This window comes from Propithecus coquereli, unplaced genomic scaffold (assembly GCF_000956105.1).
Source record: "Propithecus coquereli isolate 6110/MARCELLA unplaced genomic scaffold, Pcoq_1.0 Scaffold13, whole genome shotgun sequence".
NCBI classification, from domain to species: Eukaryota; Metazoa; Chordata; class Mammalia; order Primates; family Indriidae; genus Propithecus; species Propithecus coquereli.
Window position 1 is genome coordinate 10,318,329 of NW_012137191.1, and position 24,906 is coordinate 10,343,234.

At 36.1% G+C, this 24,906-nt stretch overlaps 1 protein-coding gene across 4 annotated transcripts in view; it reads right to left on the reverse strand.

Moving 5' to 3' along the window:
• Positions 1–24,906, reverse strand: part of VCAN (versican) — a 113,687-nt gene that overhangs the window by 30,979 nt on the left and 57,802 nt on the right. For 2 of the 4 annotated variants that reach the window (XM_012638473.1, XM_012638472.1), the window contains 5 exons: positions 14,529–19,802; positions 11,272–11,385; positions 8,892–9,005; positions 4,025–4,183; positions 2,742–2,824 (listed from right to left, as the gene is read on the reverse strand). In XM_012638473.1, the coding sequence (XP_012493927.1) occupies positions 2,742–2,824; positions 4,025–4,183; positions 8,892–9,005; positions 11,272–11,385; positions 14,529–19,802 (5,744 nt within the window). The remainder of the gene's footprint in view (positions 1–2,741; positions 2,825–4,024; positions 4,184–8,891; positions 9,006–11,271; positions 11,386–14,528; positions 19,803–24,906) is intronic. The other 2 variants (XM_012638475.1, XM_012638474.1) reach the window with 1 other exon arrangement.

The window sequence follows — 24,906 nt, forward strand, 5'->3', positions numbered from 1 at the left end:
CATAATCCTTAGGTTTCAATTAAAAGTGTGAATTAATTACCAGTAAAGTTCTTGTTTAAGTTGCTCAGTTATCTATGTTAGGTTATGTTATCTTCCTCTGGAAATTTCACAGGAAAATTTCAGAGGAAGATCAATATTTCTCTTTTGATCAAGTGCAATCCTCACTAATTTTCCAATTTAGGACCAGTCTAGACTATGGAAATGGTAATTAAGTTATTTTTTCACAGGATTTATGTGTCTATATTAAAAATTAATTGACACAGGCAAAAACAATGGTTGAGTTGCCTTGCTTTGGCAGAGATGAATAATAACACCTGATGAGTCAACTTCACCTGTATGGCACCTGGCAGGGAAGATACATTCCCAAAGATATTTTATAGACCCCACATAGCTGCAGGATATAAGCCAATATTAAGTATTTTTTAACCAAACTCACAGGGATAAGAAATAAGGCTTTATCCTAGACATCGTGAGTACTACAAAGCCGGGAAAAGAACTACCTCTTTGAAGAGGCGAACAGCAATGGAGAGACAAGAATAAACATCTATTAACACATACACACGCTAGGAATAAAAACATACACATTAATTCTATATAACCAATGACAGATTGGGACTCGGCTCAGTCAGGAAAGTGTGTAGGAAAAACAGATTTTCATATGTTGCACCTGGCCAAATGCAGCTATTCTAGGCTCGGGGCTGGAACATACAGGAACACAGCCAGGCAGTACACTTGGAGATAAATCGTGGCCTGGATGTACAAGGCATAGTACCAACCAGAATTAGCCACCTGAGTCCTGGGCATTATAGCTTCTGTACCACAGATGGGAGCTCATAAAGACCTGCACTTTTCACTGGGTTATATATAAGGGAAATTGGTGGGAGGTAGATTTAATAGGGAGTATTCTAGAAACCCAATTTATTCCACAACAATGAACGATGCATTCAACAAGGGAAAACTCACTGAATGCCTATACAATATAACATACATTAACAAAATTATAAAAACAGTCTTAACTATCTGTAATATATAGAAAGGATCCTTTTAATTATATGTTTACTTACAAATTAAACTAATAAAAACAAAATTGTCTATCTTAAATTAACATTAATATATAAAGACTCATGCCACACCTACCACTATTAATCTAACTGACCACTGTTGTCCCCCTTAGGTACAGCAAAATGAAAACACAGATGCAACAATCACAGACACACATCCAGATAGGATAATTAGAAGAAAATGAAACTATTGATTCTGAGGTTGCAGTTCCTATATCTTAGTGAGAATAATCTACTTTCCCTATTTTTTCTGCATCCTGACAAAGAAACTACTTATGAACTCGAATGACAAATATTACTGATTAAACATAAATAGTGATGACAGAGAGCAAGACAGGCTTTATTTTGGGGTGCTCAAAGCAAAAATATAAGGGATACTTTTTTTTAAAGTCAAGGAGGTACCAGCCAGAAGGAACTCTGGCTTTGGAGACAGGCCTGAGTTCAAATACAGGCTTCACCACTTAATAGCATTGTGACCCTGAGCAAATACCTTAATCTGATCTTCCCTTTCTTTACCAGAAACCTAATAACTCTCTTAAAAGTTATTATAGGGAATAAACATATGTAAGTGCTTAATATAGTGATTGACACAGAGAGGAACTGAGTGGTGTGTCCATAGGAGCACAGAAAAGCTTCCCTGAACAGAGTAGAATTTCCAAAAGCAGGGATTACACTTTGGCATCTATTCTAGAATGAACCTTACATTTTGGCCAACTCATTAAATCCTGACGAGTGGCAGGTAATGAATGAAATTTAAGTACCTAAGTAATAGTAATTAACACACAAAAAGAGCTTGAAAATTATTTTCAATTTTTACTCTTTGATGTAATTTAGAATTTAATTTACACTTACTGTCTAGCCCTGTGGGTCCTAACTTTGTCTGCATTTCAGAATCACCTAGAACGCTTAGAAAATAAAGCTGCTGGAGGTTTAGCTGTAATGAACCCAGGTTGAGGCCTGGGCACCAGTTTGTCAATCATGTTCCCCAGGTGATTCTAATGCACAGCCAGCACTGAGTACCACTAGAATAGCCAATCACACTTGAACTATTTTTAAAGAATTAGAGTCATTTGTGTTTACCAGTAGTAACTCAAAACAGCTTCACCCATTCTGATAAAGAACCTTTTGCAGTCTACTCAAAGTTGTGGCCAGCATTTCCAAGTCACTTCTTTCTTTAAGTAGAAAAATAACCAAATACACAATTAGCTGGCAGAGATTCAAAAGATCATAAATCAACAACCTTCTTTAAGCTAAAAAAAGGAGCACTTTTGCTTGGATAAAAGTGAGCCATGCCTTATAGCAGATTTCCTGTGTAATCGTGTAAGAGGGAAAGGTATTTAAAAATAATTTTTTCTCCTTTTATTCCTTTTTGTTCTGAACCTATAAAGAACAAATATAACCACCTGAAAGATGGACCTGAGGCAATTCTGCTGATTGTCTGGTTTTCTTGTTCAATGGAAATGTGGTATACTCCTCTTTTAAAGAGAGCCACAGGTATTGGAGTGTGCTGGGTGTCAGGTCGGTTAGCTTGGAATTCTTTTCTAACTTTGCCTTGTTCCACTGAGTGACCCTGAGCAAGTCATTTAACTTGTCTCCCCAGTCCCGTGCACCCTTTGTAACATGCAATCTGCACACAGTACCAGGTTCCTAGAATTGACATCGTGTTCAGAGGCATCTTACCAGTGTGCTGCCATCAGTCCAACGGAAGTCATGCTCAAACATCTTGTCATTGAGGCCTATCCACTGATAATCATGACCCACGCCTAGGAGATGGGAAAAAACACAGATATTTGTACTATTTTCCCCTATATGGATGAAAATATATCAAAGAAAATTATTTTCAGAGTGAGTCATGCATCCTCTTTTCTGGCTGATTTTTTTTAGATGCTCAAAAAAATCTCTCCTAGTTTATCTTTTGTTATTCTGCCCAATGTGTTTGAAACTAAAAAGCTAATTTGCAAACATTGTGAAAGATTAAAATATCAGACATAGACAACAATTTCCCTAGCAGTTTCCTGTAATTAAATATTTTTTCATTCTTATGAGAGAAATTTTCCATTTACTTTTTTTGTTAAGAGATGACATTGGCAAAGGTTCAGTGACCCAATAAAATGTGCCAGATCTTCCCCATGCTGCCCTCATTTTGGAAGCCACATGTTTCTTCTCAAAACATTTTAAAAAGTGAACACCTAGACCAGACAGACAGTTCTGCAAAATTATCTTCAAACATTTTTTATTTTACTATGAGATGAGTCACTGGCAAGGATATCATGCAATAAAGTTAAATGAACCTCTACTCAGATTATAAATTAACAATCAAACTTCTAAAAGATAGTACATATTTAATAGGACATCAAATGATGCTTTAGGAGCAACAAATTTCTACATATTACTACATAAATACTAGTTTCCCTCCTTTTTGCTGTAGTTAAGAAATTATTAAACAGCTCTGGTATTAAGTTTCATTAGCTTTTAATCTCCACCTAGTCATGTTCTTAGTATTTAGCTCACTTTCTATGGACTAAAATAATTAGAAACTTAAATGAGAACCAATATGCCCAGAGGATAAGATTAGGATGCTATTAATTCAATTTTAATTTGCAGGATAAAAATAACTGAAAGCAATTTTCTCTTTAATTTTAGGCAACACATGCAAATATCAAAATTTTCCCATAAGTATGGTAAAAATTATATTGAATCATAAGAAATGGTTGTTTTTGTAAGTCAAAAATACTAAAATAGCAATTTCTTATGATTCAAGCATGCTGTTTCACCAATTATTGCTGGCAGACTAAGCAATGCCTTCCCATATTACAGTTGAATGTTTTTCAAAGGGTGGGATTCACATAGGTAAGATGATTTTAAGTAGTTCATCGATGGGGGATTTAATAAACTGAATCAGCACTGAGAAAGTGATGAAAATGAGTGACGTTTCAGGAAACCCATGTCTGTTTGGTACATACGATTCACAAACATTTGTTCTTCGTGAGACAGGATGCTTGTGAGATGGGCGCCCTGCAGACGACATTCCCGTTCAGCTGCATCCCAAGTGCGTCGGTGGGCGAAGTATTTGTAGCACTGCCCTTGGAATTTGTGCCAGCCGTAGTCACATGTCTCAGTGTCTGGGAAGAAACAAGGCAGGAGCTTATTAAAGTCACCTACGTCATTCAAACTTGGCTCCCCAATCCAAGTGCTAATAGGATACGCAAGCCAATATCTATGCAATGTCCCTGAAGTAACTGATTCATAAAACTTGGTCACAGTGACAAAGAAATGATTTTCAAGCCAACCCAACTGATTCATGTGAAATGGGTGGCTGTATATCTTTGGACTGAAAAAGGCAATATCTAACAGCAACTTCCTTGATTAAAGCCAGAGAAAACTGGAGGAGGGGCCTGCCAAAACTTCTTAAGCTGCAGTGTCTGTTGACTTGCTTGTGAAGCAACTGGGGCTAATTCCTTACCAACACAACTTTCCTAAGAGAATCATTCAAGTGATAAGATAAGAATTCGGCTAAGAGGATTATGAATGCTCTATTTGCATAACAACTTTGAAGGTTCTAGAGGTAGTCCTTTCCCACTTCCCAAAGAGATATCTGAGAGGTCACCAGCTCCTGTCAAGTAAGATTTACAAAGAGAAAAAAAAAATCCTGCATGGATACCTTCTGGGATATAGCTAGAACTGTGTATGCCTGCTTCCCAAAAACAGAGAGAAAATAGGTAACTCCCAGTGCAAATGAAACAACTTAAGTTATTTAATTTAGCACTCCTCTATTCCACCCAGCCATATATGTATATGTTTATGTGTGCACGCATGTCTGTGTGTGTGTGTCTTTCTCTTTTTCTCTTTTGAAATAAACACACCATAATGATATTCCAGTGGGATGAAAACATTTTTCAAATATATCTAAATTTTACTTTGGAAGTAAGCTTCAGCTCCCCTTCCTAGATTGCCAGTTTTTATGTATTTTCAAAAGAAAGTAGGCTTACTCATAGTACTGTATAGTGCTCATTGGCAATGCTTCCTCCGACTCACTGGTCCATAGGTGGGGTTACACCGTATGTTAAATAATGATCAATAAAAATAATTCTGACTATCACAAAATATATCTCGCAAATATATTGTAGTAGTTACATGAAAAAAACTAACAAAACTGCAAAGTCTATAGAATTTCAGGCACCAAGAAAATCTTGCAGGTTACCTAATAAGTACCCCCCTTTCCTAATTTTACTAATTGATGGAAAAAACACAACCCCAGTAGATTAAAAAAATGCATGTTTTATAGGTTAGATTTGGTGGCCAAATTAAAACTCAAATTGCTTCCTTTCACTTCTTTTACTCCTTTTTCTGTAATTGTGGGAAAGTACACATGCTGAGAGATTTAATTTTTTTCCTGGCTGCAGTGATTTAGACCATAATCATGCAACAGATGCAGTTTATCTCTGAGAGCAGTCTTTATTTCAGTTTAGTCTATCAGGCCTGTTGTTTAGTTTCAGCCAGCTGACTAATTGTTTTGAGTGATGTGTACTGGAAGTTTCAAGTTTTATTAAAGTGTTGTTCGAGACCATCAAATCTCATAGGAAAGGACTCAAGACACAACTAGACAGTTTGGTACAAAAGTAGCACTTTAGTGCCCCCAAAATGAAACAAATTTTGGCTACTTGCATATAGGATTTTTCCTTTGGGAAGCTCACTTGGAAAAATTTAGAGGTCGGTTTGGAAGTGTAGGGAGGACACAATTCTTCATATACGAGGGAGTTAGTTTACAGGGGAGGAGAATTGGAAAAATTTTTAGAACACTCTTATTGCCAGAGTCAATAATATAATATTGTGATACAATAGCTTTCTTTAACTTTGGAAATTATCATTTATTTTAAGACACACAGTATAAACTTCTAGGAGTTCCTAACTTCTTGAATAATACATCAGAAAAAAAATTTTTCTATACACTCTTTCTTAACCACTTTTAACTCAAATGGTTTTAGTTTGGTTTTCCTGTTAGTCTTTTGTCTTTAAAATAGGTTATTATTAAGTATGTAAACAAGAAAATCCAGATAATCATAAAATTTAAATGCATGATCACATCATTGCTACAATGCCTTTCTCAGTTAGCAGGTGCGTATACTCATATCAGAGTACAGGTCTAAAAATCGGGGCAGTTTCTGTTAAAACCAAGCTGGGAGAATTTATTTATCGGCACTATCTAAATCATAGCTTTCCAATGATTATAAATACATGTGCAAATACCGCATAAAGTGTTTTTTTATGTGAAAAAAAGCCAAATATCCACACAGATATACTTAATTTTTATTATTCATGAATTCAACAAATATGTAATGAAGAATCCCATGTCAAACAACATCTTCCAGGATGTTATTCTGATACAAGGTATCAGAAATAGTCTATCTATTTTTCCAAATTTACCAAAAAATAATGTGAAACTCATTTCATTTATTAAAAGGCAACTCTTTTGGATGACATTTTCTTAAAAATCATTCAACATATGGACAGATATCTTATGCTTTAAAACCATTGCAGTGAGTAGGTTACAATACAAAGTCCCTGATTTGCAGTGTGCACAACTCCTGTTCATGACTACAGAAGATGAAACGATCACTCTTAAACAATTTCACTAAAATTCTATTCTCTTTATGCTGTACAGGTAATGTTGTCAACACCTCTGATATATAACTGGCATGTCTTAAGAAATTGTCCACCTTTCCACACTTTTCATTGGCAATATGTAGCATTGCCTTTGACTGGGGCAGTCTGTACGTACAAAACTGTCTCTCTCTCTCTCCTGTTCCAATAGCCCTTTCTAGATTTTATATCTGTTATCATTCCCCAAAATGTGCCCCCTATTTCAGAGTTACTGAGACTTGGGAAGTTGCTAGTGCAGAGAACAGAAAAGGTCAGCTGAAGAAACAATGACACAACTGTCACCTAACTTTGGATAGAAAACTGGTTAGACAACAATGCTACTGTTAATGAAGAAAACATTTGTTCTTAAGCAACCTGAAAAGAAGAGAAAAAGATCTTTCAGTATCCTAGCAATGAATCACAGGAACACAGCTGCATTGGGTAAACAGACTGGGATAGATGTTTCTCAGAAAATAATGTGGATGAAAGTTAAAGTTTGAAAATAAAATAGAATGTACCTAAAAGTCAGGTAGTACCATAAATGAAAGAAACAAGTTAAAAATTTTGCTTTTCAATATCCTTTCTAAAAGAGAAGAAAAAAGTAATTGGTCCCAAAGTCCCTTCCAAGAATGTTATCAATCAATCCACCAGATATACATATAAATAAAATATTTATCCTTGAGGGTTACTTTAGAAGCATGAAGACATCGAGATAAACTTGGGCTTTAGAGTTAAGCCACTTAGGCTCACTTTTCCCACTCTCTGATCCAGCTGTGTTACCTTGAACACATCACTCCTCATCTCTGAGCCTTAATTTCTAGCCTATTTAATGCACAGGAATACTGTACCAACCAACCAAATGAGATAACGTACCTGGACACATTTGTTAAACTATAAAGTATTAAACAAATAGTATTTTTAGTCTCTTTTTAATCTCTGCCAAGAGTTATGCTAAGTCACCAAGATCAGGAACTTTGTTTTATTTTCAGTTCTATATCCACTGCCCAGAAAAGTGTCTGGAAGAAAGTGCTCAATAAATACAAGTTGAACAAATGATTTTTTGAATCACTCCTTGTATTTGGAACTAAGGGAAGGCAGAAACATTTTAACATATTGGCATGTTTCCAGTGTCTCATCCTTTTGTTTTCTTCCACAAATGACATCTTTCTTACTATGTTACTTTAAGAAGAGGATCATGCTTGGTCTATTTTCATATTTAAAATCTAAAACAGACTCACCCTATGCAATTAAAAAAAAGAAAAATACAACACCTAAAAATGTAGCGATCACCCATCCACTTGCAAAGGCAATTCAATATATGCCCTTTTTAACTTTGCTTTCATTGTAGTGACGTCCAGATTAACTCCACAAAGCAGAATGTGGGTCCAGACTAATGTTTCTGAGTGTCTAATGCATTTTCATTTTGTCTGGTGGGACAGAAGTTTGGCACTGAGCACTTTTATCAAAGCCAAACCACTGTATGACTTTAAGTAGAGGAAATAGACATTCCAAAGCTGAGTGTGCTGAGCACGCAATCTGTTTCTGATTGATGGACTAAGAAATGTTACCATTAACCACCTAAAATACACTCTCAGGTTGGCCATAAAATGCAAATTACAGGGATCATGAGATTCATACCATCATGAACATGGGTTTTTCTTTCATTCAGAAAAAAGTAGATGCTTCTCTAGTAGAAAAATTTTCTAGTGAGTAGAATCATAACATCTTTTACATAGTATGTGCCATACCATGGCTAATGTATTCTAACAACTATATCAACTCATTCTCCAGATATGATTGACTATGAAAAATAAGCCCATTGAGTCTCAAATGCTAAGGAGGAGAAAGCAAAGACAACTAACATTGAATTCAATACGCTTTGGTACACAAGCCACATTGAGGTGAATTCCTAGTTTGTCCCTAGGAAGAATACATACAACAATATTCCTTGTGTTGACTAAGATGTCTTTAAATTCAGCTCAGTGTGCCAGTCTGCAATTCCAATCTAACAGCAAAACAACCACAGTTAGTTAACACTATTTTTCAAATGTTTCAAGCTACCCATGAATAAGGAAACCTAATAAGTTAGGTAACCTGTGAATTTCCTCTATAGGAAAGAATATGCAGGAAGTCCAAAATTGCTAAAAACATCAGTAATATTCACCATACAAATGTTGCAATGGCTCTTACCTTGTTCACAAAGTGCACCAACATAGCTTGGAAGGCAGAGGCATCTGAATGTGTTAAAACCATCAATGCACGTGGCTCCATTCCGACAGGGATTGGAATGACATTCATCAAAATCTGAAATAAAATTGTAAAAGCCCACAAAAATACTTTCAAAAATAGATCAAAAAATTCTGTTTAGTGTGAGGTTACCAGATGAGATATGGGATGATCAGTTAAATTTTGAATTTCAGATTTTAAAATGTATAATTTTTTAGCATAAGTATGAACCATGCTATATTTAGGGCACACTTATACTAAAAAATATTATTTCTTGTTTATCTGAAATTCACATGTAACTCGCCACTCTGTATTTTTATTTGCTAAAGCTGGTCACTCTAAGAAAAATTCAGAGATATTCAGAGTAGGGTCATTGTCGCCATTGCTACTAGATGAATCACACGAGCCCTAAAGCTGATGAAGAATCCCCCAAGCCTCCCACCTCCAATCCTGGCTCATGCTCTGATTGCCCGTGTGTGGAATACTCAAAATATCCAACTGGCCTCATTGTTGCTGGGCCCTTTCATCTCCAATATATCCTTCACTCTGCTGTCATCTTTTTTAGACACAGTCATGATAATTTTATTCTTTTGCTTCCAAACATTCCATGGATCCCAATACCCAAGGCAGTGGTCTTCAAAGTGTGGTTCCTGGACCAGCAGTATCAGAATTGACTAAGAATGTTAAAAATCCACATTTCCAGTCCTAGTTCTAGGCCTACTGAATGAGATGCTCTGGGGTGGGGACAACAATCTGCATTTTACCAAGCCCTCTAGACGATTCTGATGCATGTTACAATCTCAGAAGCACTTGACGAGAGTATGAAGTAAAACTACTCAGTACATTGAATTCAGGACCTTCTCACACTGTCAGGACCTTTTAGACCCAACCCGCTTTCTGGAATTCTCTCCCAATAAGTCTCCCTTCTCCAAACTCATAAGTAGGCGTACTTGGATACTTGCAGTCACTCGACCACACTCTGTACTTTGTGGTTTCTGTGCTTTTGTTTGTTGTGTCGGTGTCTCCCTCCAGCACCTATCAAATCCTCCTCAACTTTAAGATATACATCAAATGTAATCTTTCTACACAGACCTCCATGATCTCGTCTGATGAAATTAATGACTTAATTCCCATAGCATCTTGCAATTGCACTAAAAATTTAATTAATGTTTATATTAAATGAAAAGAATATTTTAAAAAATGAATATACAAAGCTAGTTAAATTTCCAAGAGTCATATAAGGTATGTTTACCTAAAGAAATGGTCTTAGCAATGGTATTATACAAAAATAATACCACACACTTTTATAGTGCTTGCTAAGTGCCAGACACTATTCTAAGAGTTTCACATATATTAACCTATTAAATTATTTTAATTGATTTTAATATAAAACAGACTGGGAGCCAGATAGATGCTTTTATATATATAAATTTGATATTTAAGATGTAATTATTCCTTAGATGTCATAAATTGCTATCTTTGTACTCCCAATAATTAGTACACAAGTAGAGCTCACTAACTCTGTTGACTTTTTAAAGGCAAGTATGCTTTTAATTTGAATATTGGGATTTTATCCCAATATTTCTGTGCAATTTAAAGTGTTATTGGTGGGCTCTCTTTGCTTAATCATTGTAAGCAACCCTTCAGGGTACCTCTAAAGGGAACATCTGAACCATATATTCCATGATTCCTTTCTCAGAGGTGAGGTCTATATTTAGCCAAATCAAAACTAGGGCTTTTTTTTTCTTTATAGTAAAGGATGCCTACATAAGAATACAGGAGTAAAAGGAACTGATTAAGTAAAGAATCAATTATATTCTTTGGAACCAAAAGAGAGGAGGGGCACAGCAATTGCACAACTCCTTGACATGGAGACAGTTTGGGCTGGCTGCTGAGAGTCAGAGAAGGATCTTTCCCATTCCACATCAGAGAAAGTTAGCCCAAAACATAAGAACTAAACTCCCTAATTTTTGCTTTTTTCCTAATTTTTAAATATACCTTTCTAAAAAATGCTGTGTACTTAAATTATTATCGATATGAATTAACACTTTTTGTTAATATTTATGCATCTTTACATTTGTAAAGTCTATCTACAAAAACCACAAAAAGACAAAGCTGACCTCATTAAGCCTCACTGAGTCTTGGGTATATTAACAAAATTCAGTAAACATCTGTCCCTGTTTTTCAGACTCGAATGAATTACTCTCAGATTTTAATTTCACTTAACATATACTTTATTTACACATGGGTTTCTCTGAAATCTCTGATTGATTCAACAACATAACTTCTCTCCCAATATATCTTCTATAAAAGAACTGCATTCTTTCAGGCAAGAACATCTTACCAAGTTCACACCGGTCTCCACTGTATCCTGGGACACAGGTACATACGTACGAAGTTTCAGTAGGGTAACAGGTGCCTCCATTAAGGCACGGGTTCGTTTTGCAACGATCAGGTCCTACCAGTTCAGAAAAGTAAGGAAAGTAATTAGGCTCTAAGGTTTCAGTGTATTTTAGCATAAAATGCCACATATTGCTACCATATAAGCTTTACCATAGCAATTTACTACATATAAAAATTAATATTAACTTTACTCTCTGGAGTGTTTCTTGGCATTATAACTAATTGTTACAAATTGCATCTATTCATTTCTGGGATTCAATTATGATTATTCTTTAATGACATTTTTTGTACTGTATCTGACAACTAATATATTCTATTGCAGATTTAGTTGGCATGATAATGGCAATTGATTTTAGTCAAAAATGATTACACATATGTGCACAGTGAATGGAAAATGTATTCTTTTAAACGGGGTTAGTTCATGTGAAATGGCTGGATACACAGAACATGCATTCTTTTTAGCAGGTTGGCTTGTTATCATCATTTGAATTATTATTGCCTTTTACCACTTAATGCTCAGAAACTGTTTTTCTTCGAAAGTGTGCACTGAAGTCTCTTCTGCTACATTAATATGCTTTTTCCAAAAACACGTTCCAAATGTACTCCTTTAAACTATACTTGAAGAAAAGCAACACATGGATTAAACTCTACTGTATAAAACAAACCCCAATACAAAAACCTCACCTAAAAGAAAACCCCAAGTTTTTATTACAATTTTCTTCTTAAAACACAAATAAAAGCAACACTCCTAGGAGATAAATGTAAAGGCCAAAGACAAATTTATGAGGACAAACAGTTTAAAATATATTTTCTAAATGCAAGTACTTTATATCATTTGAAACATGTATTTCATATTGTAGTATTGCTTGGATGACTATTTTCATTCATAGTTTGTATTTCTTCTCTGCATATTATTTCAGAATTGCTTAAGTTTCAAAATGTTCAAGGATCCACATAAGAGTTGAAATTTTTACAAAATAATTGAAATAAAATAGATTATTTGTGGGACATAACTGTATTATTAAGAATCTTAAGTTCTGAAACCCTGAAATAATTGCACACGACAATAAGATGTTTAACATTGACTTAAGGAATATTAGGATAAACAAGGTGCTGCTATAGATGATAAATGAGCCTTTCTCACACGGGAAAATCAAACTCAAACTTTCTGAGTGTTAAGTAAATTCTGAACAACTGGAAAAACTTGATAGATACACATCCTCATGTTTGAGGTTCATATTAAAGTTAGGTTAATTCTGATGCATACACCAACTTTTTCAAAAACTACCCCAATTTATCTAGGACACTTTCTCCTACAGTTCCAAAAATATTTAAACTCTCCCTAGCAATGTTAGCTTCCTGAATTTGAAAGTACACTGCCCAGATGACAAGGCTGCAGTCAACAAACAACATATCTACATCTTGCTCTCTGTGCAGAATCAAAATGAGACTTATATGAAAAGTGCTTTGCAAGACTATGATGTGCCACACAAGTGTGAAGTACTGTTATTATTCCCACCAGACACTAGACACCATGCTGAGACCTTGAGACAAGGACTTAGTGAGTGGATCTTTCTGTGAACTTGAAGTCATTCCAATTAGGAGAAAAGTTTTGTTTTTATGAATTTTATTCTTTCCTAAACAGTTAGTACTAAGCTCTGAAAGTTGAATCTGCAACACATAGACCAGGTAATCTCATATGAGCTGCTGTTTACTGAATTAAGCTAAAGTGACAAATTTGTTTTGTAATGAAGACGCAAACTCTAATTCTTGGTAAATATTGTGGACTGGACAACTGGTACACATTTCTTACTCATTTGTCAAACTTAATTCTATATGTACATGGTTATTATCAATTATTTCTGTATCATAGTTTCAAAAACCTGAAGTATATTTCAACTGAATTACAAAACAATAAACATTGGCCAGATTACTAGGTTATTGTTTACAGATTAAATATAGAGTGACAACAAAAAAATCCAATGTCAACCACCTTTGATCAATTTTATTCACAAAATATTTCAAGCCGTTTATAAAAAGTTGCACTCTCTGACTATTTTACTCTTTCTGAAGCACATCAAAATAAAGCATTCGTTGCACAAAAGATGGTATTGATATGATCAGAAGAATAGTTCTAACAATAGCCATGACATAAAACATATTAATTAAAATAAAACATACTTTCAACCAAGACGGCCGTTAGAGGACTGATTTTTTTCTGCAGCTAGCAGCTAGGTGGTGATGCCTGTCACTGACATTGTTATTTAAATAATAACATTCCAAGAAAACACGATTAAAGCCAATTTCTCAACATTCTCAGGCTAGACTAAGAGTAAAATAAATTCTATTTTATCAGAATGTGAGCTGATCTGGGTTCAAATCCCACTTTTGCCATGATGTGGCTATGCCACCTTGGGCCAGTTATCGAACCCCTCTGAATCTCCATGTCTTACCCTTTTACATAGGGCTAATAATATGTGCTTTTTAGCCTTTTTGTGAAGATCAAATGAGATGGTCTACATGAAGCAGCAATCAAATTCATGCTTTCTGTACATTCAATCAATAAATAGAAAACTTCTCTCAACAGGCAGTATGCAAATATAATAAATGAATACCCACTATGGCTAGGTACTGTTAGAAGCATTATGTAGACTGTCTTAAGCAAAGAAATTGCATAAAAGAATGAATGGATAATTGATATTTTATAAACTGTGAAATATTTATTAGAGCTATTTACTATTCTTAAATGTTAAAGGCCTGACAGATTTTGATATTACCACAATAGCACCCATCAATGGGAGAGTTTTTAAAAAATAGGACATTTTTTTTCCATTTTTAAAATGAAGAAGTACAACTATGAGACATACGACAAAGCAGTACTCTAGTTGTAAGTCAAAACAAATCAAATTTGTATACCATTAACAATTTCACTTTTTCTATGTTCCAATTGTATGTTATTTCCTAAACCCAGAAAAATACAAAGTATTTTTGTATATACTCTAAAGCTCAGAAATAATCTATACCTACTTTCATTTCATTTCATGATGGACTCAATGCTGTGGCCTGGCCTGCTGTTATGTGACCAATATAAAAATCTCCACTGATTTAACAGCACAATAAAATTATATACATATATATGTTAGGACCAATGGACTGTTTCCAGATTTGGAAACAGATTTATCAATGTTGTGGACTTACCTGGTAAATAGATTGCTGTGCCTTCCACTGACTCTTCACTAATGCCGATCAGGAAATCAGTTTCATTAGAAGTTTCCAGATGGGGAAATGGTGGTGTTGCAAGCTCAGTATTTAATTCCAGGGTGCTTACTGTTGCCTGATTATTGGAATCAAGAATTCTCGCTGATACTTGCTGTTCTGCTGATGCTGCTGTGGAATCCTCCATTCTGATAAAAGCTGTTTGTGTTTCAGGGTTGATTTCCAGAAAAGAAGAAGGAATGGTGGGCTCTTCAGAAGTCTCTGGGCTGGGCTGAGGCACTACACCTGCCTCAACCCCAGAAGGAGCAGAAGCAGAAGTAGCATGTGGCCACTGTGTAGCACCCTCTAAGTTAATTTCATTGGCATCTGTAAGAACAGTTCCAGCCTCAGGTGTTGGTGTTTTAACACTGGGAACCACGATGATTGTTTCTCCAAAAAGTTGACCGTTGATTTTGTTATGGAAATCTTGGAGAATCTCAGTTCCTTCCCCAGCAATTAATTCTGTGGGAGAAGCTTCCATTTCTTTTAATAACTTAGGTTTACTTTCATCTTCTGAAGGTTCTAATTTTGTGTCAGGAGATAAGGATGGAGGCTCAGTTATGTGAAAGTATTCTTCACTTGATGGTTTGAAAGTTGCTTCAATATTTGCATGAATTTCCTTAAAAGAATACTCTGGGGACATCTGAGATGAGCCAGCATCTATACCTGGCAGAGCACTTGGCTGGGGTACTTCTGTGTGTTCAGAGGCTCCACTGCCTATGTAGGTAGTGAGTGGAGACGATGGTGTCTGAGAAGACAACTTTGCAAATGCTGATACTGCTGAGGTTGTATCAGTGTAATATGGGGAACTGGATCCGTCCACCACATTAGGTGCCTCTGTCAGACTCTGAGCCATAACGTGGACAGTACTGATACTTACATAGGGAGTATGATCTATCAATGTCTCCTCAGCTCCTGAAGAGAATTCTGGCTGAAAAGAAGGACCTGCGTATTTCTTTTCTTCATACTCCTCCTTTGTCCCTTCCAAATGGCCTAATGTTGATATTATTTCACTTTGGTCTGCAATAGCTTGACCATCAGACAAAGTGCTTGATTCAAAGATGTCATCCAGGGCTTTTGCTTCAATTTTTGGTTCTTCAATCTCTGGATTCTCTGTGGCAGACTTACTAGGAATGGGCAGGGATGTTGCTGTGGGAAGTAAAATATCTAATTCTGCTTCCTTGCTAGGAACAGGGATCTCAGTTGTGAAGTTAAAGCCCTTATGATCTGATTGGCTTCTATCTTTAGAAGTCATTGATTCATTATGTGTTGCCTGAGTGTAGCTAGCCAGAAGAGGATCACCAGAGCCCTCAAATGTTTCCTCAGTTAAAGAAAGGTTAACAGCTGCCCCATACTTCTCTTGAACTTGAGTGCTTTCATCATTACCGCCATGTGATCCTGACGGTATCTCTGGATCTATGTCTGTTTGCATCCCAAGGATGTCTTCATATACAGGTTTAGTGTGATCAATATCTATGATAGTATTTTTATCTGATGTCAGCACAGGTAAAGTTTCAAGGACAGTTCTCTCTGTAATTGTCAATATTAAATCCTTGTCCTCTTTGTCCAGATCTATAATAATATTTTCAGTGGGTTTTCTTCTGCTGGGTTTTAAGGTAGAATCCTCAAGTCCCCTGAAATGGTCTTGAAAACTACCTGTGGTAGCATCTGTGGACCTCTCATATAACATTGTATTTGACAGTATGCTAGTTGGATCAGGGGAGCTTTGATTCTGCTCTGAATGAAGAGGCAGAACCACTGGAACTGTTGGGAATTCATCAGCAGTAACAGCTTTAGCACTTGGCGCCTCAGGATGTTTTTCCAGGGATCTATCAGAAACAAATGTGATACTTCCTTGTCTGGTTGCCTGAGTAGTTCCAGAAGTGTGAACTGAATCAACAATAGCCAATTCTCCAGATCCTTCTCCAGAATGTTCATAAAATAAGTCAGTTGGTTTTGGAGCTGAGGTAACAAATTCTTTGGCCATGTCAAGACCATAAGGTCTATCCAGAAAAACAGAGAAAGAGGTTGCTGTTTCTTTAGTTTCTGCTGTGGAAGAATTCTTGTTAGAGTCTCGTTCAGTTATAGTTTGTGGTCTACTAGTCCGGTTTTCTTCTGCCCACCCGAGAGTCTGATTCTGAAGATGTTTGCTGTCTGTAGAGAAAGGAAGAGGTGTCATAGTGGGTCTTTCTGCTCCAGTGTCACTTGAAATTTCTATTAAGGTTGTGCTGGATACTGCCTCACTACTTTCAGAGCTGTTATCTGTTTTGGAAATGAGTGGTTTAACTTCATTTGCCACATTTTCCACTCCCTCATAATCTTCAGTTTTATCACTTAAGCTGCTTGTTTCTAAATTTTCCACTTGAGAAGTCTGGGGATATAATGTGTTAACAATTTGTTCCATTTCAGTAAAATTCACTGACACTGTAGGTAGAGTAGGCAAAACGTCTTCTCCTGATCCCAGTCCAGAGAATAAGAGATCAGTATACGACTCTTTAATTGTTGGTTTCATACCTTTCGGAAAGAGTTTTACACTTTCTTCCTCTTCGATTGATGAATCAGTGACCATACTTTCAGCTGGTATAGACTCAGTCACTAAGGCAGTAGCTAAGGAAAAGTGTGTTTTTTCAGTAGCTTCAGGGAGAATAGTATATGATTCCAAGCCCTTTGCATCTGGATCTGGAGTAGACATGTTAACTAAGGAAATGCCTTCCTCCTTCATTTCCTTATCAGTACTGTAAGTTTCCTTTGTTGTTAGTATAGAATAATCTGTGGTTTGGCGTTCAGTTTCAGTAAACGTTTGTGAATCGAAAATTCTTTGCTCTGGTGCAAGAGAGCTTCGGGGGGATTCAAAAGACTTTTCTTCTTGAATCTTTCCCTCTGATGCTGTTTCACTTTCAATTTCTTGTCTTACAGTGTTGACTTCTTGCCTTGACCATAATTTGAGTGGCTCCATAGTTTGGGGAAAGTTCATTGAAATTGTGTCATTGACCTTTACTTCCCCCTTTTCTGTTGGAACTATAGTACCTTCAGCTTCTACTGTTGGCAAAACAGTGGATCTTTTATCAGCTTCATTGATAGCACCCACTTCTCCCAATCCTTGGTCAATAAATGGGGAATCTGTACCAGAAAACTCCACAGCACTGGGGAGCACTGGGCCAACAGAGCTGCCTACTATGACCAGTTGCTCACCTGAACCTTCAGCTGAGGCTATGAACTCTTCCCACAGCAAGGCTGAAGTGCTGATCGAGGTGCTACTGGGTCCCTCCGAATTAGGTGTGCCACTGACACGAACTGAAGTAGGTATCGCAGATGGTGAAATCTGGATATCCCTAAATGCTGCATCCCCGGAGCCTTCCATTATCACTATTTCTTCTTTTGTGATGGGATGAGATACTGTTGAGTATTCTCTAAAGTCACCGCTGAAATCTTCCCCGAGAGGAAAACCTGTAGAAAAGCCCCTTATTTCTGCCCCATAATTTGGTTTTCCTGATACCTCTGAAACCAATTTTTCCTTGGATGTTTGACTTATAATTTCTTCAACTTCTCTGTCTATTACAGTACTCAAAACTAGTCGTGTTGGCTCAGAGGAGAATGTTTTTTCCACATGGGGAGACAAAGTGCCAGCTGTTTCCTTTTTGGTTGGAATTTCAGACTCTATATTTAATGAAAATGAAGAAAGAGTGGTGGTTTCTGGGACACCAGCAGCTTCTCCAGAGCCCTGCTCCATAAAGAGAGAGAAAGTGCTACCTGGGAGAGTGGTCAGCCCCTCCTGGATCCCAGGTTGACTGCTACTGCTGTGCTTGGTAGTCTGTGCCCGCAAGTCTTCTAAAACATTTCCTTCTGTAAAGACAGGGGTAGAACTTGTCATTTCTCTTTCAGACTGCGTGGGTGTTGTCAAGGACATAAAAGTCTTCCCAGTAGCTGAATCACTAGATGTAGCTACATCCAAACTTTCTAATTCAGAGGATAAAATGAGTTGATCTGATCCCTGTGTAGGTGAATGTACCTCAACTGCAGAAGCTGTACCTGTAGGTCCTTCTTCCTCCTCTTTCCTTTTCTTTCCCTCAAAAGATGTACTGAAAACCCACTTGGAAGTGTCTGATTCACTTACAAGACTGGTAGGCACCACTTCTGCAGAAGGTTGTTCAGAAACTGAATAAATGGTAGTCGCAGGAATCTCAAAAAGGTTTTCCGTGATAACTACCTTGCTGGTGTCTAAAGTAATGATTGTATCTGTAGTATTTCTCTGTGATAAATCTGTTACCATGGTGAACATTTTATCTTTGTATTCTTCTACTTCTCCAGAGCCTTCTGCAATTGGAACTGAAGAACTCCCTGAGACCTCTACAATTTGTCTAGGGGTTATTTCTATCCAGCTTTCACGGGTAGACAATGGGTCATTAGGCTGCAGATTTCCTAGTAGGGTAACTGATCCTTCCTCTGAAACACGTGCTGACATAGAACTTGGAACTACAGTGGGAGTATACATGATAGAAGTGCTTTTTTCTGCCACTTCACCAAATGTTACATCTGTGGCCCCTGAAAATACTATTTTCTGAGATTCTTGGTCAATGGCAGCCTCTCCTGAAGACTCTTCAGGAAACAGAGGGACAGCTTCAGTGTATTCATGCACCTGATTGCCAAGTTCAGGACTTCTCTCTGTGATTGATTCTACACCCTCTGTTGCTTCTGCCTCATGGAAAGGGGATGTGGGGGAAACATCAGTCTCACCACCTGAAAAACTTTCTGATGTTTCAGGGTAAGTCTCAGGCTTCCATGTAATTTCAAGATATTCAGTTGTTTCTTTAGAATCACTAGGTTGCATAGCAGTAGACAATTCTGTTTCGGCTATTAGAAACTGATGAGTGTCACTTTCAGAGCTGTCTGAGAAATTTTGAGAAGGTGCAACACTTTCAAACTGGCCACGCCTAGCTTCTGCAGCTTCTGGGTCCTTGGGCACAGTGGTAATGAGATGCTTCCCATTGATGTACTGCACGGAGGGGGTGGTCGTGACGTCAGTAGCATTTGCACACTCTTCATCATCTTCTTCATCCTCTTCACTGTGGTATATATCTATTTCAATTATATCAGGTAAGCCAGGTAAAATTTGAGCAATTAGATCGTGATCTGGGTCTGTTTCTTCACTACAAGGTTCATCTTCTTTAGATTCTGAATCTATTGGATGACCAATTACACTCAAATCACTCATTCGACCTGAAAAAAACAGAGTTTTCACAATACTTAAATAGAAGATTTGACAGTGTATGACAGAAGAAATCGATAGCAAGGCTGGTCACACTCACACACACAAAGAAGGATGCAAATCTTTTCACAGTAAGTGCAATCACCCTCCTAAACATGGTTCTCAGTCTTCAAATTTGCTGCTTTTACATTAACAATAAGAAAAACAAATCCAATTTAAGATTATAGAAACAGGTTATGAAAACTCTTCAACATGTTTAAGAAAACAACAAGGCCCTTGAAGTGCAGCAAGGAATCACATATACATTGCAGTCTTGAAATGCAGAAATTCATATTTGTGTGAACTGCAGAAAAATTAAAAATTCAGACCATTTCATATAGAACCAATTTAAAAATGACAACTCAAGACCATTTCATATAGAATCAATTACTTTTTCTATATGTTCTATATGAATAATTACTTTTTTCTATATGTTCTATATGAATATAGAAAAAGTAATTGATTGTTGTCTTTTATGTGAGGGAATAGACACTTTCTATTCAAAAAGAAAATGAGAAGAGATTCCTTCTGCTCTCTTTATAATCTGTCCTAGAGAAGATTGTTTTATAGAAAAGTAAAAGAGAGGTTTACTTACAGCCTTTCACAACACAATGACAACCTCTACCCACTGTAGTTTAGCCACATCCCATACACAAGATCAGCAACCCCAAATGGGAGAGCTCTGGTGGGGATAGCTCACTGAAAGGCCCAGGGAGAGGCTTCCATACCTTTATACCTTTATCCTTCCTGGGATGCAACCTGGATCAGGTCAATTTTAGTTCCTGTTATTAACATTTTCTCCAAAGTGCAAAAGTCACATATAAATATTCTATCTAGCACACTTCAAATAGCATATATCATCAGAACATTCCCTACATTGTAAATTGACATACGGCACCAAACACTAAGCCCAGTTGACTTTTCTGCTAACAGAAATACATCAGCAAAACTCTTTGTCTTAGGCAGCAGGAAAGAGGAAGTTCTGAGGCTTCACCTCCATCACGATGGCATTCAACTGTCCCAGGAAAGGGTCGTGCCACTAGAGCTGCTCTATGTCCAGTGACGGGCAGTGCAAAAAGGCACCTGTGGATATGCTGACCCGTAAAGAAGGCAAAGGATTACACAATGCCTCACCATCTTGCCCAAGGACATAATATTGCAGAATTAATTTTCAGACTAGCCACAATTCATGCCACACATTCATAGGCTGAACCTGAGAAGTGTATAGGAGAAACAATTATGACGGAGCCAACCCAGCCCCACATGCTCCCCCATCATCTATAGCGGGGAAAAAAATAGCTTTCTCCTAGATTGTTCGTGTTGCAAGAAGCTACTCCGTTCCTTGTATGGAGATACCAACATCTAGCATTTACTGTTAAGTCAGAAAAGAAAAAATCCTATTGAGGAAGAATCAGTATCACCTGTATTGTAGTTTATTATGCATCAACATAAATATGGAAGTATATAAACTATCAATACAAAGTCTACAGAAGCTCCTTAATTGTTTTTAAATTTAAAAAACCAGACCACAAGACTTGTATGTAATCGGAAGACGTATATTATACATTTATGCCGTTTGTTCTAACAAAAACAAGAAAGAAAACTCCTCTTTGTATCCCACGATATCCTCACTAAATTATCTCACTAAAATACTTTTGTGTAGGGCTGGGTTATTCTCACCCTGTGTCCTTCCCACTGAACTTTTACACATTACAGTTCATTTCTTATATCTTCATTCCATTCCACCCTATACATTTCAGCTTTTCAACTATGTAAGCTAAGGTATATGAGTATTCAAATGAATGAAAAAATATTTCTATCATACAGAGAAGTGAGATCAATACTATATAACTTTATATAACTCTAGTGTATCGTGTAAACATAAAATAATTACAGATCATTTCTGGCACAGCTTTTGCAACTATTACTAATTGCCAAGTTTAAGGAAATGATTAAATGCCTTGCCTTTTAAAAAATATAATCAAAAAGAATGTTTGTTCAATATTTGGTCACTAAAGTTGTTACTCTGACCTTATAGTGTCCACGATGTATATGTTTTAAAAGGGGACAGAACAAAATCTTCAGATAATAACATCCTCTTAATACAATTTTCATTGATGGTAGGTTTTGTGCTATGAAAAAAGAATGTGAAAAGAATATTTAAAGCTATATGAGAGAACACATCAAATGCCTTTATACAAATGAATCTCGTGAAATATCATATCAATAATATTATCTAACCACCAATTCAAGTAGCCTCTCCATGCTAATACTATTTGAGTAATTCAAAATTAGCTTAATTAAGCCAGACTCAGTTAAACTATTCTGTACAACGTCATGGAATTTAACTGGAGTTTCAAAAGTGTACCTATCTTAAACTGCTCATGCTATTATTTTATATGCAACTCTTTTATTTTATTTCATTAGGCTTAAACAAAACTAGAATTCACTATTAAGAAATACTACAAACAAGTTCACTAAATTCCTATATTTAGTGCATAGTATCTTTCACTTAAATATAGAAAAAATTTTAAATAAGAAACATGTGTCAGTATCAAGCATATAAAGAATCCCTACCAGATTTTGTAACTTTTTATAAATAATGGAGTAAAAACTAGCCATTCAGCTAGAATTCTGCAGACAAACAAAAGGGTAAATGAGAAAATAACTGCTCAGTACTGTATATTTATGAACTAACTCCTGGCCAAGAATAGGGCAAAAACACTCATTGTTATTATAGATTTGTCTTGGCTTCTAGATAAATTCTTTACTTTAAAAAAATAAGACTGATATAAATATATTCCATGCTCTTCTTAATGAATAATTACACATGGAGGTTCTGTCAAGTATGATGTTGGTAGCTCTAAAAAAGTGAGGTAGAGAAAAGCAGAGAGAGAAGACACTAAGGTATACCGATGCATCACATGTCAACATGGCAAGAAACTGATAGGTGGTCATCAATGCACACTGAAATGTTTTTTCTGGGAAAGAAAATACAGAAGAACTCTAATTGTAAATTAGCAATTAATATAATTTAGTTAACTATCAACTCATATTAAGTCTACTTAATTCTATAAATGAAAGACCATAAGACCATATCATTCACTTAATAGTCTCTGATTTTAGCTCCAGTGAACCAAGTATAATATTCTTTTAGTCTGTGTTCCACTTGGATGACAAACTCTAGCACTTCCTATTGCTCCTAAATCTTTGAGGACTTCTTTAGCATTTTAGATCATCATATCAGAATATTTCACCAAAAATAAGCAACTGGTAGATGCAGTATATTCCATTCTCTAACCTAAATAAATATTAAGAAATTTCAATCACAACAACAAAAAGCATACCAGAGACATAAAATTTGCATGTGTTTCCCAAACACAGCACTGCTTCATACTGGTTTGTGTACACAAAATTAAATTTATTTCCACAACCATTCAAGTCACCCTAACTATATTGTCTTTCCAGTAGCCAAATGATTATGCAAAATCTACTGAGTACCTATTATGTATCAGGCCCTAGGGAAGACACTCACAAACCAACTTTATAGAGACCCAAGTATACCTTCCAGTCTCTCCCTGCACCCCTCTCTCTCTCTATCTGAAACAAATCTTCTTGCCAATAACTTAGAAAACTGGCTTTACTAAACTCTTTTCTCCCATTTTAAAGGGAGTGTACATATTTCAAAGGTACCAATCATAGAATTTAGACTAGGATTCCTTCCTCCACCCACCTCTCAAGTATCTGATCTAGCTTGCCTTCAGAATGGTAGAAAACAAACATATTAAGCAGTTTCATTTTATGTTTATCATTGTATCATGAGGCTGGCAATGACCAAATGACTATCAGCACATCATAATAAATTTGATCAAGAAGAAAATTTATATATTATCATATATATATATATTTATATATATATAAATAAGATAATATACTCATTTGATAAGTATTATAAAAATTTTCTTTTTTTAAAACAAATTTTATTGTGTATATTTGAGGTTTACAACACGATGTTATAGAACTATATAGATGGTAAAATGGTTACTATAGTGAAGCAAATTAACACATCATGACTTTTTAGTTATAAGAGCAGCTGAAATGTACTTATTTAACAAAAATCTCTAATATAATGCAATTTTATTAATTATAGTCCTCATGTTATACATTACATCTCTCGAAAAAAATTTCCACTAAATGGGAATTCTCAAATAAAACAAAGATGCAAAAAGAGAGTTGAAATCATTTTGTTTTCTTTTTATGAAAGGAATAGTCTCACAATCAAGCAACTAACATTATTGTTTAAATAAGTTGTGTCACCTTCCAAATGGTTTCATTAGATTACTTAATAAGGGGTTTGAGGGGGGGAGAAATGCTAATTACCAAGGGCTTTGAAGTTAAATTTTTCTGCCAACAGATTCTCTGCATATCAATCTACATTTTATTCTGTTAGTATAACTTGCTTGTTCCCAGACTTTTAACATTTCATGGTTGTAGAACAGGTGGGGGTATAAAACTTATCTACTATATATAGATAGGTAAATTCTTTCCTGCCAGGTCACCCTAATTCCTGTCACTAACCCATTACATCTCACCAAATTCTACTTGCTGCTTTTTGTTTATTCACCCTCTGAAATTACCTCTTCATCTTCCTTTCCTGTCACCACCCCCACCCACCACATACATTATTAGAGAATTGCAACAGCTATAATTGTTGCAAACCAAAAAAGTTTCTTTGTCACATGGGAGGACACCTGTGCGGTTGTGAAAGGAGGTATCTCATTCCGAAATGGTGATCTGCTGTAGTAGCAACAGAACAACCAAATAGAGTGATTGACATTCCAAGATCTTAGATGAACAAGTCCTTATAAAAGACTGCTCTATTCTAGAATTTTACTCTAAGGCTAATATAACTTTTATTTGGATTTCAAGAGTCAAACCACAGAACTATACCAAGTGTATGTATAATCTTTTCTATGTTTATATGAATGTATTTTAACAGCTTGAATATACCAGTACCACGATTAATAGGTTTTTTTAATGGCATTTCACACAAAGCTTTATTGCTAGCTGACCTCA